Genomic DNA, 15,000 nt, shown 5'->3' on the forward strand with positions numbered 1-15,000 from the left:
TAATTTAAACAACTGGAGTGTGGTGAGAAGAATGATCTTTGTAATATTGAACAATCATAAAAATGACCATAACACCAACTGCACCAATACTTGCACTAATACCTGCACCATAATGAGTAACATCACATGCACCAGTACCTGCAGCATGGACTTTCTGAGAGTTGTGGTCCACCTGCAAAATAAAAAAAGAAAAAGAAATATAGCATGTTTCTTACCTAAATGATGCTTTGAGGAAATATTTTGTTTCTATAAAAATACACACTGCACATGAAAAATACAGTGAAGTGATCATTTTAATCTTCTGACCAGTAGTGGGCAGTAGAGTCTTTGTGTTTTCTGTTCAGCATTGTGCAGTTTGCTGAAACCGAGCAAGTAATGAGGGGGACATTGTGCATGTTTCATTTGTGAGACACGTTTCTGCTTTAATTGCACTTCCTTTCTCTTGTCCATTACACTCAGGCTAACTCTCAAATAAAGGCCGTATTAAAAGGCTATAATTTCCTAACCATGTCAAAGGGGTAACATTCAGGACTTTACCTCAGGGTGATCCTCTATGTTCAGGTGATTCTTCACGGCTCTGATTGCGTCGTCGTTGCGCGGGCATCTCAACAACCCTTGGTCTTCATGAAAGAGACAATCTACAACAAACACATCCTCCCTGTACACATAGGATCTGACATCTGGAACAACGGCATCTGGATTAAAGGTGTGGTGGAGCATCACGAGAACGACAGGCTTATCCTCTGAGAGAGAGAGAGAGAGAGAGAGAGAGAGAGAGAATGTAATAACAGTGAGTTAATAAATTAGACTTTTGCCCCATCAGTAACTGATGAGAGGTGTGTTGATATCGTGGATTTAGAGTAGATTCAAGTGAAGGTTTTCATATTGATTGATTGAGGAAATTATAGAATTGGTGCTAATCAGCGTGAAGAGTACTAATTTTTAACTACGTCACTTTTATTCAATATTTTTTATATTTCTGTAAAGCTCAGTAATTTCTTTGAGACAATATCCATAAAAGTGCTCTACAAATAAATTGAAATGAATTGAATTGAAATGAGACACAAGTCTGAGTGACTGAAAGCTCTTATAACAGTAGAATATTAAATTAGAGTAGTGCTGATGCTTATTGCAGTTTAGTTTATCTCTTAAATTCCCAGTTTAATATTCAGTTATTTATCTGATTAACTCTTTCCTGTAAAATCGAGTGTTTTGTACTTACTAGGAATCTTCTTCATTGCAGCCTGAATGTCAGTACCAACTCGAGACACGATTGGGACTAAAGCAATGATGACATCACTGTCCTTTATGGAATGGACTTCACGAATCCTTGGTGATATTGTGAGATGATCCATAAAGGTCTTGTGGGAATCCATGGTGTTCCCAAGGACCATGACAAAACATCTGGTAATTCCTGGATCAGAATTACGGGAAACAACTGCAAACATAATAAGAATGAGGTTTAGGTTTATAGAAGTTTATTATATAGAAGTGTATTATACAGTATATGATATTGCATTTTATAATACATAATTCATGTGTAATAATAGATGTATATATAAACTTTATGTGCATTTTAGTTTTTAAATGAGTAACAATTATGTAAATGTTTTATTTTGTCAAGGATAAATGTTCAAGGTTAAACAGATAAAGCTAAAGCTATAAATGACTAAGCAAAAATAAATGCTGCAGTTTCTCGAGTCATCCACAGAGCAAATGATTAAACAGAATCAGAACAAAATCACCTGATATGCATTAACATTTTATCAAGAACACAGACCTTGATCCATTTTGAAGGTAAAATTTAGTCCAGTTACTTGATGTGCAGGGAGTCCGGTGGAAAACAAGTGATGTGTAAACCTCAGATAGGAGAAATGAGAGAAGAAGGGTCTCTGTTACTTTTACTTTCTCTTTTAGAGAGCAGACTGTGTTTCAGAGAAAAAAAAAGTAAGTAGCATACTTCCTGTAACAGAGTCTATAATTAAAGCCACTTCCAGAATGTTCTTAGAGCCTCCACCTTTTCCTGTTTAATATAATACACCAGTTCCAAATCCTCATTTTACTGGGGAAATGAACACTTATAGCAAAATATCTTCCAAAATTCTTCATACCTAGTTTATTAATTAATTTTTTTTCATCATTGCCGGATCAGCAAGCTGTTTCAACATGGCAACCACATCACACTGAAACCAAAACTATCAACTCAAAAAGATATTTTTACTAATATTATGGATCCAGAGGATAAGAATTTAAATTTCTTTGCATTAATTATTGTTGTTTTGCAACAAAATAAAATATATATATACTATATAGAAGAAAAAACAGTTGGAGAAAACAAAAAACAATAATAATTAATTAATGCAGAGAGAGAGAGAGACTTCTGACTTTTACAAAACTTTATTTAAACAAGTCACATATCATAGAAAGCACAGTGACTTAATAAATAAATACGTATTAAAATAATGTCAATAAATTAGTTTAAACATAGGTGATGATTAGTTTAGCTCTGCTGCAAAGTTGAGTTTTCCATCCGCAACAGAGCACAAAACATTCTCACAGCACCACACACATTTAATCACATCCAAGTCATTCACACTTTTATAAAAATTAAAATCAGTGACCAGTTAACCTTGGCAGAGGATAAAATCTGAAAGTCGTTTAAAATGTCAGTTAACACATCATTCTGTGTGTTTATCATCACTACCAGATCATCTGCATAAGCTGATAAACATATTGAGGCATTAGCGTGTGGAATATTGAAACCAGAGAGATGACTTCTTAATTAAAAGAGGTTCAATTGCTAGAGAGTATAACATGCCTGAGAGGGAACAGCCCTGCCTGATCCCTCTGTACACTCTAAAAGGAGCACATAAACCACCGTTAACCTTCAGTACACTCTCAATGTCACTGTACAACACCTTGATCATGGCTATAAAACCTGGACTGAACCCAAAGGCTTCCAGCACCTTCCACAAATATTCATGTTCAACCCGGTCAAAAGCCTTTTCCTGATCTAGAGAAATCAGACCAGTCTTTAAGCCCAACAGCCTGGAGATGTCCAAAATGTCACGAATTAAATACGCATTATCGAATATGGACCTATCAGGCACACAGTACGTCTGGTCCTGGTGAATGAGCTGCTCCATAACCTTAGTCAGTCTCGAGGCTAATGCTTTTGAGAGCAGCTTGCAGTCAGTGCACAGTAGTGAGACCGGGTGCCAGTTCTTCAGGTGGGTCAGGTCTCCCTTTTTCGGTAGCAGGGTCAGGACGGCCCTCCTGCAGCTCAACGGGAGTTCACCTCCATATACTGTCCCGTAGAACATCTAGGACATCCTGCCCTATGACAGCCCAGAATGCCTTGTAAAACTCGACAGGGAGACCGTCTATACCTGACGCCCATCCATTCTCCATCCCCTGGAGAGCCTCATGAACCTCCTCCAGCGTCAGCTCCCTGTCCAACTCTCTGGCCGCTTGCTCAGAGAGCTTTGGCAGGTCCATGAGGAAGCTGTCCTCCACCACCTGTGCCCCTGACCACTCACTGCTGTACAGCTTTGAGTAGAAGTTTACTGTCTGCTGGCGAATTTCAGTGGGCTCAGATAAGAGATCCCCTGATTCTGTTTGCACAGCATGCATGAACCTTTTCTGTCCATTCTTTTGCTCTAAACTGAAAAAGAACTTTGAAGGAGCATCCATCTCAGCAGTGCTTTTAAAGCGTGAGCGGACCAGCGCCCCCTGTACAGTAATGTCTAACACGTCGTTCATTTTGGCTTTTTTACTTTTGAGGGCTTCAATATTTCTGTCTCCAGAGCTTTCAGAGATCTAACAATGTCTCTTGTGACATTGAGAGTGTGCTGTTGATAAAAATCTTTGACTTGTGTTTTTGTCACATCCCACCACAGCTGAAGTGAGCTAAAAAGCTGCCTTCTCAGATTTAAAACAATTCCATAAATAAATAAAAGACTCTTTAAAATTAGCGTCTTCTAAAAGTGCAATGTTAAAATGCCAGTAGACACTCTTAGGTTTAATGTTCTCTTTAGTGATAGTACACTGTACCATACTGTGGTCAGAGATACCTACTGGAACAATAAAACACTTTGTAAAAAGCGTCAGTTGATGCTTAAAACCATAAAAACGATCTAATCTTGCCAGGGAGAGTGGTCACTCAGAAACACCGGGTTCACTCTGCCTCTCAGGGCAGGCCTGAACAAGATGACCTGTTTTACCACATCTAAAACACTTAATGTCAGTGTAACCCACTCGTCATATGTAATCAATCAAAAAGAGAAAAAAAATTCTACAGGGTCTGAGCTCACCAAATACGAATAATTTTATATCTATAATAATATTTGGAGTCTCGGGTTCGGGGTCTTACACTAACCACAAAAATGTGTTTATGAAATGTGTCTCGAATTATTCGAAATATTCACCAACTGCTTGAATAAGGCACATACACAAAGAATCTGTTTAACATATATGCAATATGCAATCTATAATCTGTAATCTATAAATAATAAAACATTCCCACATACGAAAACAACTTAATTATGCACAGGTACACACACACACACACACACACACACATAAATACACTATATTGCCAAAAGTATTCGCTCACCTGCCTTGACTCGCATATGAACTTAAGTGACATCCCATTCCTAATCCATAGGGTTCAATATGACGTCGTTCCACCCTTTGCAGCTATAACAGCTTCAACTCTTCTGGGAAGGCTGTCCACAAGGTTTAGGAGTGTGTTTATGGGAATTTTTGACCATTCTTCCAGAAGCGCATTTGTGAGGTCACACACTGATGTTGGACGAGAAGGCCTGGCTCTCAGTCTCCGCTCTAATTCATCCCAAAGGTGTTCTATCGGGTTGAGGTCAGGACTCTGTGCAGGCCAGTCAAGTTCATCCACACCAGACTCTGTCATCCATGTCTTTATGGACCTTGCTTTGGTCACTGGTGCACAGTCATGTTGGAAGAGGAAGGGGCCAGCTCCAAACTGTTCCCACAAAGTTGGGAGCATGGAATTGTCCAAAATGTCTTGGTATGCTGAAGCATTCAGAGTTCCTTTCACTGGAACTAAGGGGCCAAGCCCAGCTCCTGAAAAACAACCCCACACCATAATCCCCCCTCCACCAAACTTTACACTTGGCACAATACAGTCAGACAAGTACCGTTCTCCTGGCAACCGCCAAAACCAGACTCGTCCATCAGATTGCCGCGATTGGTCACTCCAGAGAACGCGTCTCCACTGCTCTAGAGTCCAGTGGCGGCGTGCTTTACACCACTGCATCCGACGCTTTGCATTGCACTTGGTGATGTATGGCTTGGATGCAGCTGCTCGGCCAATGAAACCCATTCTATGAAGCTCTCTGCGCACTGTTCTTGAGCTAATCTGAAGGCCACATGAAGTTTGGAGGTCTGTAGCGATCGACTCTGCAGAAAGTTGGCGACCTCTTCGCACTATGCGCCTCAGCATCCGCTGACCCCGCTCCGTCAGTTTACGTGGCCTACCACTTCGTGGCTGAGTTGCTGTCGTTCCCAAACACTTCCACGTTCTTATAATACAGCTGACAGTTGACTGTGGAATATTTAGGAGCGAGGAAATTTCACGACTGGATTTGTTGCACAGGTGGCATCCTATCACAGTTCCACGCTGGAATTCACTGAGCTCCTGAGAGCCACCCATTCTTTCACAAATGTTTGTAAAAACAGTCTGCATGCCTAGGTGCTTGATTTTAAGTGATTGGAACACCTGATTCTGATTATTTGGATGGGTGAGCGAATACTTTTGGCAATATAGTGTATATATATATATATATATATATATATATATATATATATATATATATATATATGCAAACATTCATCTGGCACCAACTCAGCCCTTGAACAACAAAGGTATTAATCAACAATTATAATTAAGAAAAGAGCTGGTAATTCCAATAGTACGGAAAATGAGAAAATTTAGTACAACAATCAACAGGGAAATGTAGATGTGTACCACAGTCTTGAATGAAGTAGAGTTTTTGGCTCCGTGTAATCAATAGGAGTGTATGAATGTCTAGAGAGTCCTCGCCGGTGTTCTGTCGAGTTTTGCGGCTTTGTTGAAAAATGCTACCGTAGCACGAATCGTTAGCGGATTCTATCGATTTACGCTACCCTATCGAAAAATGCTACCTTACAGGTTCACATCTGTACTGTAAGAATATGTGGAGCATGTTTTGATACTTCAATATAAGATTATTAATTAAAATTTCATAGGTAGCATGTCTCGACAGACCATGATCCCCTATCAAATAATGCTCCCAGTGTAAAATCACTTGATATTACACCACCTCTAACACTATCTGTACTGTAAGAATATGGGGAGCATGTTTTGATATTTATACATCTGACTACCTAAATTATTTTAAGAAGACATGGTAGCTGAATAAACCTTGTCTAATTGTCTTATAAAATTATTTAAAATAATCTGTTAATCAGTAGCAGAACAGTAGACCAGCTATGGACACTAAAGAAAACAATTACGAAGACTATTTGAAGATTATGTGTCTCGATCTGCCACACCAGAACATTTATTATTTGTAACATTTTTTGCACAAATATGGTTCACAACTTTCTTTCTCAAACTGGGCACATTCAAAATGTACCCACCTACTGCAGGAATCACACTGCACCTACAAAAAAGGAAACAAAATCAATAAAAATTTGCTTTTTCAGTCCTCAACACACATGAACCAGGTGTTAAGTGTCCACTAGCTGGAACTTCAGAGCCGAATCAGCTCTGTCCATCAAGTTTTCAAGTCGCACTCTAAAATGTTCAGAGTTGTTAAAATGCACCGGTGATCTCTGTTTCTCATAACGTTTTCCACTGTAGACGTTGTTGAACATGATTTGTTTGCACAGCTGTGCAAATGCTGAGTGTCAGGATAGTGAAATAGACTAAAATAGCGTGTATTCATTTAAATGTGGCCTGTCTGTATGTGACTCCTGGTAACATTTATTTAGCAAACATGGAATAAGCAAAACAAAATCCAAAACAAAATCCAGGACTGTTCTGAATCAATAAGTAATGAAGAATATAAGCCTGTTCACACAGGTGAGAGACAGAGAGTGTGAGTGTGTGTGTGTATGGGTGTATGGGGTCATCCACAATGCTGTTTGCTTTGCGGATGAAGCATCTAGTGTAAATGTGTCTGTGATAGAGGAGAGAGAGACTCATGATCTTCTCAGCTGTCCTCACTATCCGCTGAAGGGTCTTGTGATCCGAGCAGTTCCCAAACCAGGCAGTGATGCAGCTGCTCAGGATGCTCTCGATGGTCCCTCTGTACAGTCAGGATGGGGGAAGGGAGATGGACTTTCCTCAGGAAGTAGAGGCGCTGCTGGGCTTTCTTGCTGATGGAGCTGGTGTTGAGTGTCCAGGTGAAGTTCTCTGCCAGATGAACACCAAGGAATTTGGTGCTCTTGACAATCTCCACAGAGGATCCGTCGATGGACAGCGGAGAATGGTCACTCTGTGCTCTCCTGAAGTCAACAACCATCTCTTTAGTCTTGTCGACGTTCAGGGAGAGGTTGTTGGCTCTGCACCAGGCTGTTAGCCGCTGCACCTCCTCTCTGTATGCTGACTCGTCGTTCTTGCTGATGAGACCCACCACGGTCGTGTCATCGGAGAACTTGATGGTATGGTTGGAGATGTGCATTGCTGCACTGTCATGAGTCAGCAGAGTGAACAGGAGTGGACTGAGCACACAGCCCTGAGGAGCTCCAGTGCTCAGTGTGATGGTGCTGGAGATGCTGTTCCCAATCCGGACTGACTGAGGTCTCCCAGTCAGGAAATCCAGGATCCAGCAGCAGAGAGAGGTGTTCAGGCCCAGCAGGCTCAGCTTCACAATCAGCTGCTGAGGGATGATTGTGTTGAATGCTGAACTGAAATCTATGAACAGCATTTGTACGTATGAGTCCTTACAGTCCAGGTGTGTGAGGGCCAAATGGAGGGTTGTGGTGATGGCATCGTCTGTGGAGCGGTTAGGACGATACGCAAAGTGCAAGGTGTCCAGTGAGGATGGTAGCTGTGACTTGATGTGCCTCATGACGAGCCTCTCGAAGCATTTCATCCTGATTGGTGTGAGTGCGACGGGACGATAGTCATTGAGGCAGGAAACCGTAAACAACTTTGGCACAGGGACGATGGTTGTAGTTTTGAGGCATGTTGGGACGATGGAGCTGCTCAGGGAGATGTTGAAGATGTCACTGAAGACATCAGCTAAATAACATCATATTGAGAAATTAAAATAACGTTTTGTAAGTACTTGCAGCTGTAGTCATCAGTATTTTTACATCTTACAGTAGAGTTCTGTAATACATTTTACAGCAATTAACTGTTGAAGTAAATAACAGTAGTGCCAATGAAAAATAATTACAGTAATATTCTGGCAACTGTATTCACCAATATTTAACTGTATTTTTTTTACATTGAATATTATTTTTTAAAAATTTTACAGTGTAGCATGCATTGTTATTTGTACATCTTTCTTTTTTCATATGGAACTTATTTTTATATAAGCATGAGCTCAGTGAATTCAGTGAAAAAAAGACTTATTTTTATATATAGCTAAAGTAAAGTCAACTTAATCAGGGGGAAAAAACAAAACTATTGAATTATATTAGATAATCAACCCACTGTTTACTGTTCAGTTTCGACAAGAGCTGGTGATTTTCTGCGACAGTGACTTTTGGCGACTAGATGTGGGCGTGTCCAGAGATGCAACAAAGTTGACAAAAGTTTAACTTTATGCAAATACGGAGCGACTACCAATAGGAGCGAAGATAGTACCTTGGCATGAGATACAGCCATTGATAAACATTATCACTATGGCAAGCAGTAGAAGGATAGGGATGTCTACTGGCAAATTCATGCTAGAGCAACTGGACACTTGCAGAGATAAAATCACTGTAGCACTGCACTGACTTTACTCCAGCTCTACTTTAACTTGCTAGCTTTGATGTGATAGAGAGAAGACAGAGCAAGCAGGTGGGACTTTCTGTTAGCAGGTGTGTACTGAACAGTTACAGTGATATGAGGTTACATTTTCCTTACCATAGTACAGACAAGAAAAGGCAATTGGCTGGCGAGGGAATGGAGTTTATAGCTGCTATAGTATCAGTGATAACAAGAACTAACTTTTTCATGAATGTTCCATAACATTAAATGTAAATATATATGAATGAAACACAGTGTGGCTGTAAAAATGATTGCACTGGCAAATTGCTGTGATCTAAAAGGAATAAAATACTTTGGGACATTATTGGAAATTAATTAACATCAGGACGGGGCAGTGACTCTGCTTCATCACACTGTCACCCTGTTATGGATGAACAAACACATCTACACAAAATAGACATTTACTTCATCAACAGGAAATTTAACTGATTTGCTTAATTAGTCTGTAGAATGTAATAATTATTTACCTGAGTGGAAGGTGATGTGTGTCACAGGCACACCGGACCCAACCCCTCACCAGCGCCCTCACTCTCCCGAGTATTGATTCAGATCACCTGCACCTCGTCAGTTAATTACCTCCACTCACCTATTTAAGAGCACTCTCTTCACTTCATCCCTGTCTGGTCTCGTTTAGACACTGACTCCATATCACTCTGATATTTGGTAGCCTTAGCGCTGTAGCGGCCACTATTTCCTGCGGTGCCCCGAATACTACCTTCTTCTCCTCCTCCTTTTTTTCCCTCCTCCACGATCGCCTCTCTTCCCTACTCTACTCTCCTCCGTGCACGGCATCATCTCCCTCCAGCTCCGGGTCTCAGTCTCCGCAGACAAGCCGAGTATTCTCCTCTCTCCCTTTTTCCACCCGCTTTCTGTTGTTAATAAACATACCCCTTCCGGGGTTTAACTACTCCAGTGCCTGTTCTCCTCTGGTGTTTTCTGACAATATGGGCCTATTTGGCAAATGCTGATAATCTAGAAAGAAAATAAATAAATAAAATTAAAAAAAGAACTACCTTTTTATATAAACACAGCAGATTGTTATAATGTCAGCTCTGTGCTCTGGAGCAGAACAAACTTACCAGGATTTGGTACCTAATTACTGAGACGTTGCTAAAACAAAAACAATGTAATAAGTCTGAGTTCAGCCGCAGTCTATACATCTGTGGCATAACAAACATAATCTCCATCTATCAGTTAATACATATTCAAATCATAAACCTAAAGCTAAAAAGACCATGCTTTGCACGTAATGGAATTCTGAGAAAGGTCTAGAATCATCTAGCTTTATTTACAAAAATACAACTAATTTAATTTCTAATTAAAACTAATTTAAAGCTTGGCTTTTAGCTCAGCTCGGCTTGGCCTCTCCGCTCTGCGGTCGGGGGGCCCCCGTGCGCCTTTTCTTCCCGGCACGACCTCTTCTATCGTCGCCCGACTCGACTCCGATCTTTCTTCAGGACAAGACTTTCACTTTCTCCTGAGACTTTGCCGGCAGCTTCAATTGAAGAACTTTGTTTGCACCACCGAAACCTTTTTCGTTCCAGCAGAATCTCTTGCTCACTCCGAGGACTTCGAATCTCTGAACCTCCTTGATCCACTACATCAGGACTCTTATCAACGAACCAATGCAAGTAAAAGATACTAATTATTTTAGATCCGCAATTTTACGCTGAAGCCCCTTTATTAAGGCGAATCTTAATTACCTTGACGATTCTCACACGTGGTAATAAACTCGATCAGAAACTTGCCATATTTGATCTCTAGTTCCTTATCTCTCTCTCTCTCTCTCTCTCTCTCTCTCTCTCTCTCTCTCTCTCTCTCTCTCTCTCTCTCTCTCTCTCTCTCTCGTTCTCTCTCTCTCTCTCGTTCTGATTTCCTCCGTATTCTCTTCCTTAATCTCAATCTCTCTTTGCCTACTTATCCCCTCTCTATAATTCTTACCCTGTCTTTTATGTATGTGTGTCGTAGTTAGTATGTGTTGTGTTTGTTTTATTAAATGCGTTTTATTCACGAGTGATTGTCTCTGTGCTTTGTTCACAATTTCGGGGTCCCTGAACATTGCACTTGCTACGTGCTAAATTACAGCTAGTACTTTATAAAGTAGTTATTCTTTCTTGGTCAGGAAGATAACTTTCCCTGGAGTTAATACATAATTATACGGTCTGATCGGTGGACGAACAAATAAAATAATTGTTATTGATTTTCTGACCGTTAGTTCTAAGAACCCTATTTGAATATTTATAATTAATTATAAATATTATAATTATAATTACACTTAAATATTTAAATGTTGAGCTAAATTCGCTACAGTTAAATTAAAATAGTTTTGTGGCATGTCTATGATTTTATTTTTCTACACAGTTAAACAATTGAATGAATCTTCCAAGAGTGGCGATTCCATACTTTTTGCCAGGGGTTGTATACAAACTTCAAGAAAATCTGAAACTAGTATTAGAAAACTAAAACTAGTTTTAACTGCACTTTAGGAGGACAATTCTTCGTGGACAACAAAAATGTTGATATCAGAGAGAACTCAAGCTCGCCTTGTTTAGACTGTTGCATGAACATCTGCACCTTAAGTGATTTCTTGACCGCTAATTTAACTTTGGATATAAGAGCTTTGTGGACCACTCTGAACTGATTGAGAGAATGCTGAGCACATAGACGATGAATGGATCTGCTTAAGAACACGGTTCCAAGTGTCATCTGAAAGTGGTCCACCAAGGTCTTCCTCTCTTAATGCTGTTTAATGAGGACGATTCCTGATTGTTCATTAAATTATAAATAATGGAAATTTAGCCCTTAGCTAATATATCACATGAAACATAACTATCCAAAGGATTTTCAGGAGGCATCACTGGAAATTAGCATACGACTTCTGGAGTAGTGTTCACTTTTTAGTGTACACTCTGTCCCCTATCTAGGGGTCTAGCATGTATATATGACTGACACCAGGAAGCCATTTTAACTTTGTACCTTTTTATAAGAAATGTCCAATTATATGTTTAAATAAAATGGCATCACATTACTGCAAGTGTTTTCTTTTTATTCACTTTATTCGTTTCATTTATTTATTCACCAGACACTTTTATAAAAATGACAATACATAAGACACACACTACATTTTACACAGAATTCTTCATATATTTAGCTGGACTGAGAAATTCTATTACTTCATGATGAACAGTGAACTGCTGGCTGCATGTGGTGAATCTGAGCAGTGTGATTTATCAGCTTTGTAAACTCTCCTCAACTGAACTCTTTCTTGAGATGGTCAGAAATGAGCTTAGGGATTAAATGGGACTAAAAAAGGCACCTGTAAACATTACACTAAGATACAGAAATCAATCACATATGCAGACTGAAATGGAAATGTTCAGGTATTGTTACAATTTTTTTAAAAATATTTAATAATATGTATTAAAATAAATGAATAAATGAAATATTGAAATATTTTCATTGAACATTGTGTCAGCATTAATCAAGTAATGACTCTCTCTCTCTCTCTCTCTCTCTCTCAAACTGTCATGTCACATTTGATTTCATGTCCATGCTGAGGGACTTAAACAGAGCGCACACACACACACACACACACACACACACACATTCACAGACTAGACAAAAATCACAAGGACGTTTCAATCCAGAGTGACACTCAGTGAGGTTTGGTGAGGAAACAAAGCTCCCACAAAGCAACAAGTGATAGATGTAGGTTAAAGAGAGAGATGATGAAGCTAATCTGTGTCTATAGTCTCTCATATAATAAGACTATATTATAATCTATATACAGATATGATTTCTGTTCTCCTAAACCCTACAAAGCCACAGTGTAAAGCACATGCAGTCTTCAGCAGGAGGACATGAAGACCTGCACTAAGCACTAATACTGTAAATCATTACATTATATTATTGATATAAATCTAGAAGAAGCTCAAGGATGAAACATCATTCAGACTGAACTTTTTTTTTTAATCATGAATTAAATCATTAATTAATAAACTATATAACCGCATTAATAACTGCACCAGTACCTGCACCAGTACCTGCACTAGTAACTGCACCAGTAACTGCACCAGTAACTGCACCAGTACCTGCACCAGTACCTGCACTAGTAACTGCACCAGTAACTGCACCAGTACCTACACTAGTAACTGCACTAGTAACTGCACCAGTAACTGCACCAGTAACTGCACCAGTAACTGCACCAGTAACTGCACCAGTACCTGCACCAGTAACTGCACCAGTAACTGCACCAAAAAATGCACCAACAGCTCGATCCCGAGAAATAGTTGCACCCGTAACTGCACCACTAACTGCACCACTAACTGCACCACTAACTGCACCACTAACTGCACCACTAACTGCACCACTAACTGCACCGCTAACTGCACCAACAGCTCGATCCCGAGAAATAGTTGCACCCGTAACTGCACCACTAACTGCACCACTAACTGCACCAACAGCTCGATCCCGAGAAATAGTTGCACCCGTAACTGCACCACTAACTGCACCAGTAACTGCACCAAAAAATGCACCAACAGCTCGATCCCGAGAAATAGTTGCACCCATAACTGCGCCACTAACTGCACCACTAACTGCACCACTAACTGCACCACTAACTGCACCACTAACTAGCCCAATCACCAAATTGATCTTGAAATGTTTCATAATTGCATCTTTCCACTTGCATGAGTTGCAATCCTCCTGCAAAAAAAATAAAAAATAAAACAATTATTAAAAAGAAGTATAGAATGTGACTCAACTAAATCATTCTTCGTGGAAATATTTTCTTTTTTATAAAAATACACATTGCACTTGCAAAATATATTGAAGTGATCATTTCAAACTTCTGACCAGTAGTGGGCAGTATTATTATGTGTTGGAGTTATTTTTGTTTTGATCCATAGTTAGGAATGCACACACACACACACACACACAGAATCACTACACAAACCTGTCCCTTGTTTTGTGACCTTACGTCAGGTCAAGCTTTCTACCATATAACACCAGTCTGACATGTTCCCCTGAGACTTATGCTTAATTCGTAATTCTTAATTGATTTATTTTCTAATATTTTCTTTTAAAATTTTTTGGAAATTCACCCCCATGACATCACTATGTATAAATCCTTTGGCAATAATAGCTATATAAAGGTGTGCATTTGGTTCATTTTTAAGCCGTCAGACAAACTGAGTGAATGTTTTAATGCCATGTGCTAAAATATTATACCTGTGAAGCATCAAGGAAACAAAAATGGCATAAGCGTGTAAAATATTGTCAATTAGATCACTGAAAAAATCTTTAAATAAAGCCTTTCTATATACCAATATATTATTACAAATATTTCAGGTCAAAATTTAATTCATCATTCTTTGTGTCTTCTAATTAACTATAAATTTAATCCGCATTAACTCACTTAGGTTATTTTTGGATCAAGCTCATAGCTGTGTTCATGGTAAACATTAACATGCAGGAAACTGATCAGCTGTAATTCTTTATAAACTGAAAAAGAAGCAAAAATTACTGTCATTTTATTTGTCTATTCCCTTTGACACACGGCACGTTTATGTATTCGACTGCCTCAACATGTTCTGAAAAATACAGGCAGGAGGAAAGCGTTGAAAATTCTCTCTCAGCTCAAGAACAATTTGAACTCTTTATTATTATTTTAACTTTTATTTTTTTGCTGTTGTAGTTGTTCAGTGTAATGTGACCTTAATTCTAAGAAAGACATTACATTTCTTGGTTTGTTGTTTTATGTGTAACCAGGTGGTGTTGACAATAGTGCGCAATCTTAAGGAAAAACCCTGTTATAAGGGTAGATAAGTTAATCGAATGTGATATGCATGTGCTTCAGTGCATGATGAGCGCATGCGTAGCAAAGAAGCAGGAAAAAATGCTAAGAAAAGCATGAGCTAGAAGAAATTTTGCCGCTAAAGATTTGTTAATTAAACATTAACACTTCGGAAAATAAAACAAAAGGAGTTTTGCCTAGT

At 39.2% G+C, this 15,000-nt stretch overlaps 1 protein-coding gene across 9 annotated transcripts in view; it reads right to left on the minus strand.

The window, feature by feature from the left end:
- LOC131347818 (uncharacterized) overlaps nt 1-15,000 on the minus strand; it is a 56,706-nt gene that overhangs the window by 9,443 nt on the left and 32,263 nt on the right. For 4 of the 9 annotated variants that reach the window (XM_058382233.1, XM_058382230.1, XM_058382227.1 and 1 more), the window contains 2 exons: nt 538-743; nt 103-172 (listed from right to left, as the gene is read on the minus strand). In XM_058382233.1, the coding sequence (XP_058238216.1) occupies nt 103-172; nt 538-743 (276 nt within the window). Of the gene's footprint in view, nt 1-102; nt 173-537; nt 744-1,222; nt 1,415-12,041; nt 13,709-15,000 lie in introns of those variants that run through there. The other 5 variants (XM_058382231.1, XM_058382229.1, XM_058382228.1 and 2 more) reach the window with 3 other exon arrangements.

The sequence above is a fragment of the Hemibagrus wyckioides genome, linkage group LG27 (assembly GCF_019097595.1).
Source record: "Hemibagrus wyckioides isolate EC202008001 linkage group LG27, SWU_Hwy_1.0, whole genome shotgun sequence".
NCBI classification, from domain to species: domain Eukaryota; kingdom Metazoa; phylum Chordata; class Actinopteri; order Siluriformes; family Bagridae; genus Hemibagrus; species Hemibagrus wyckioides.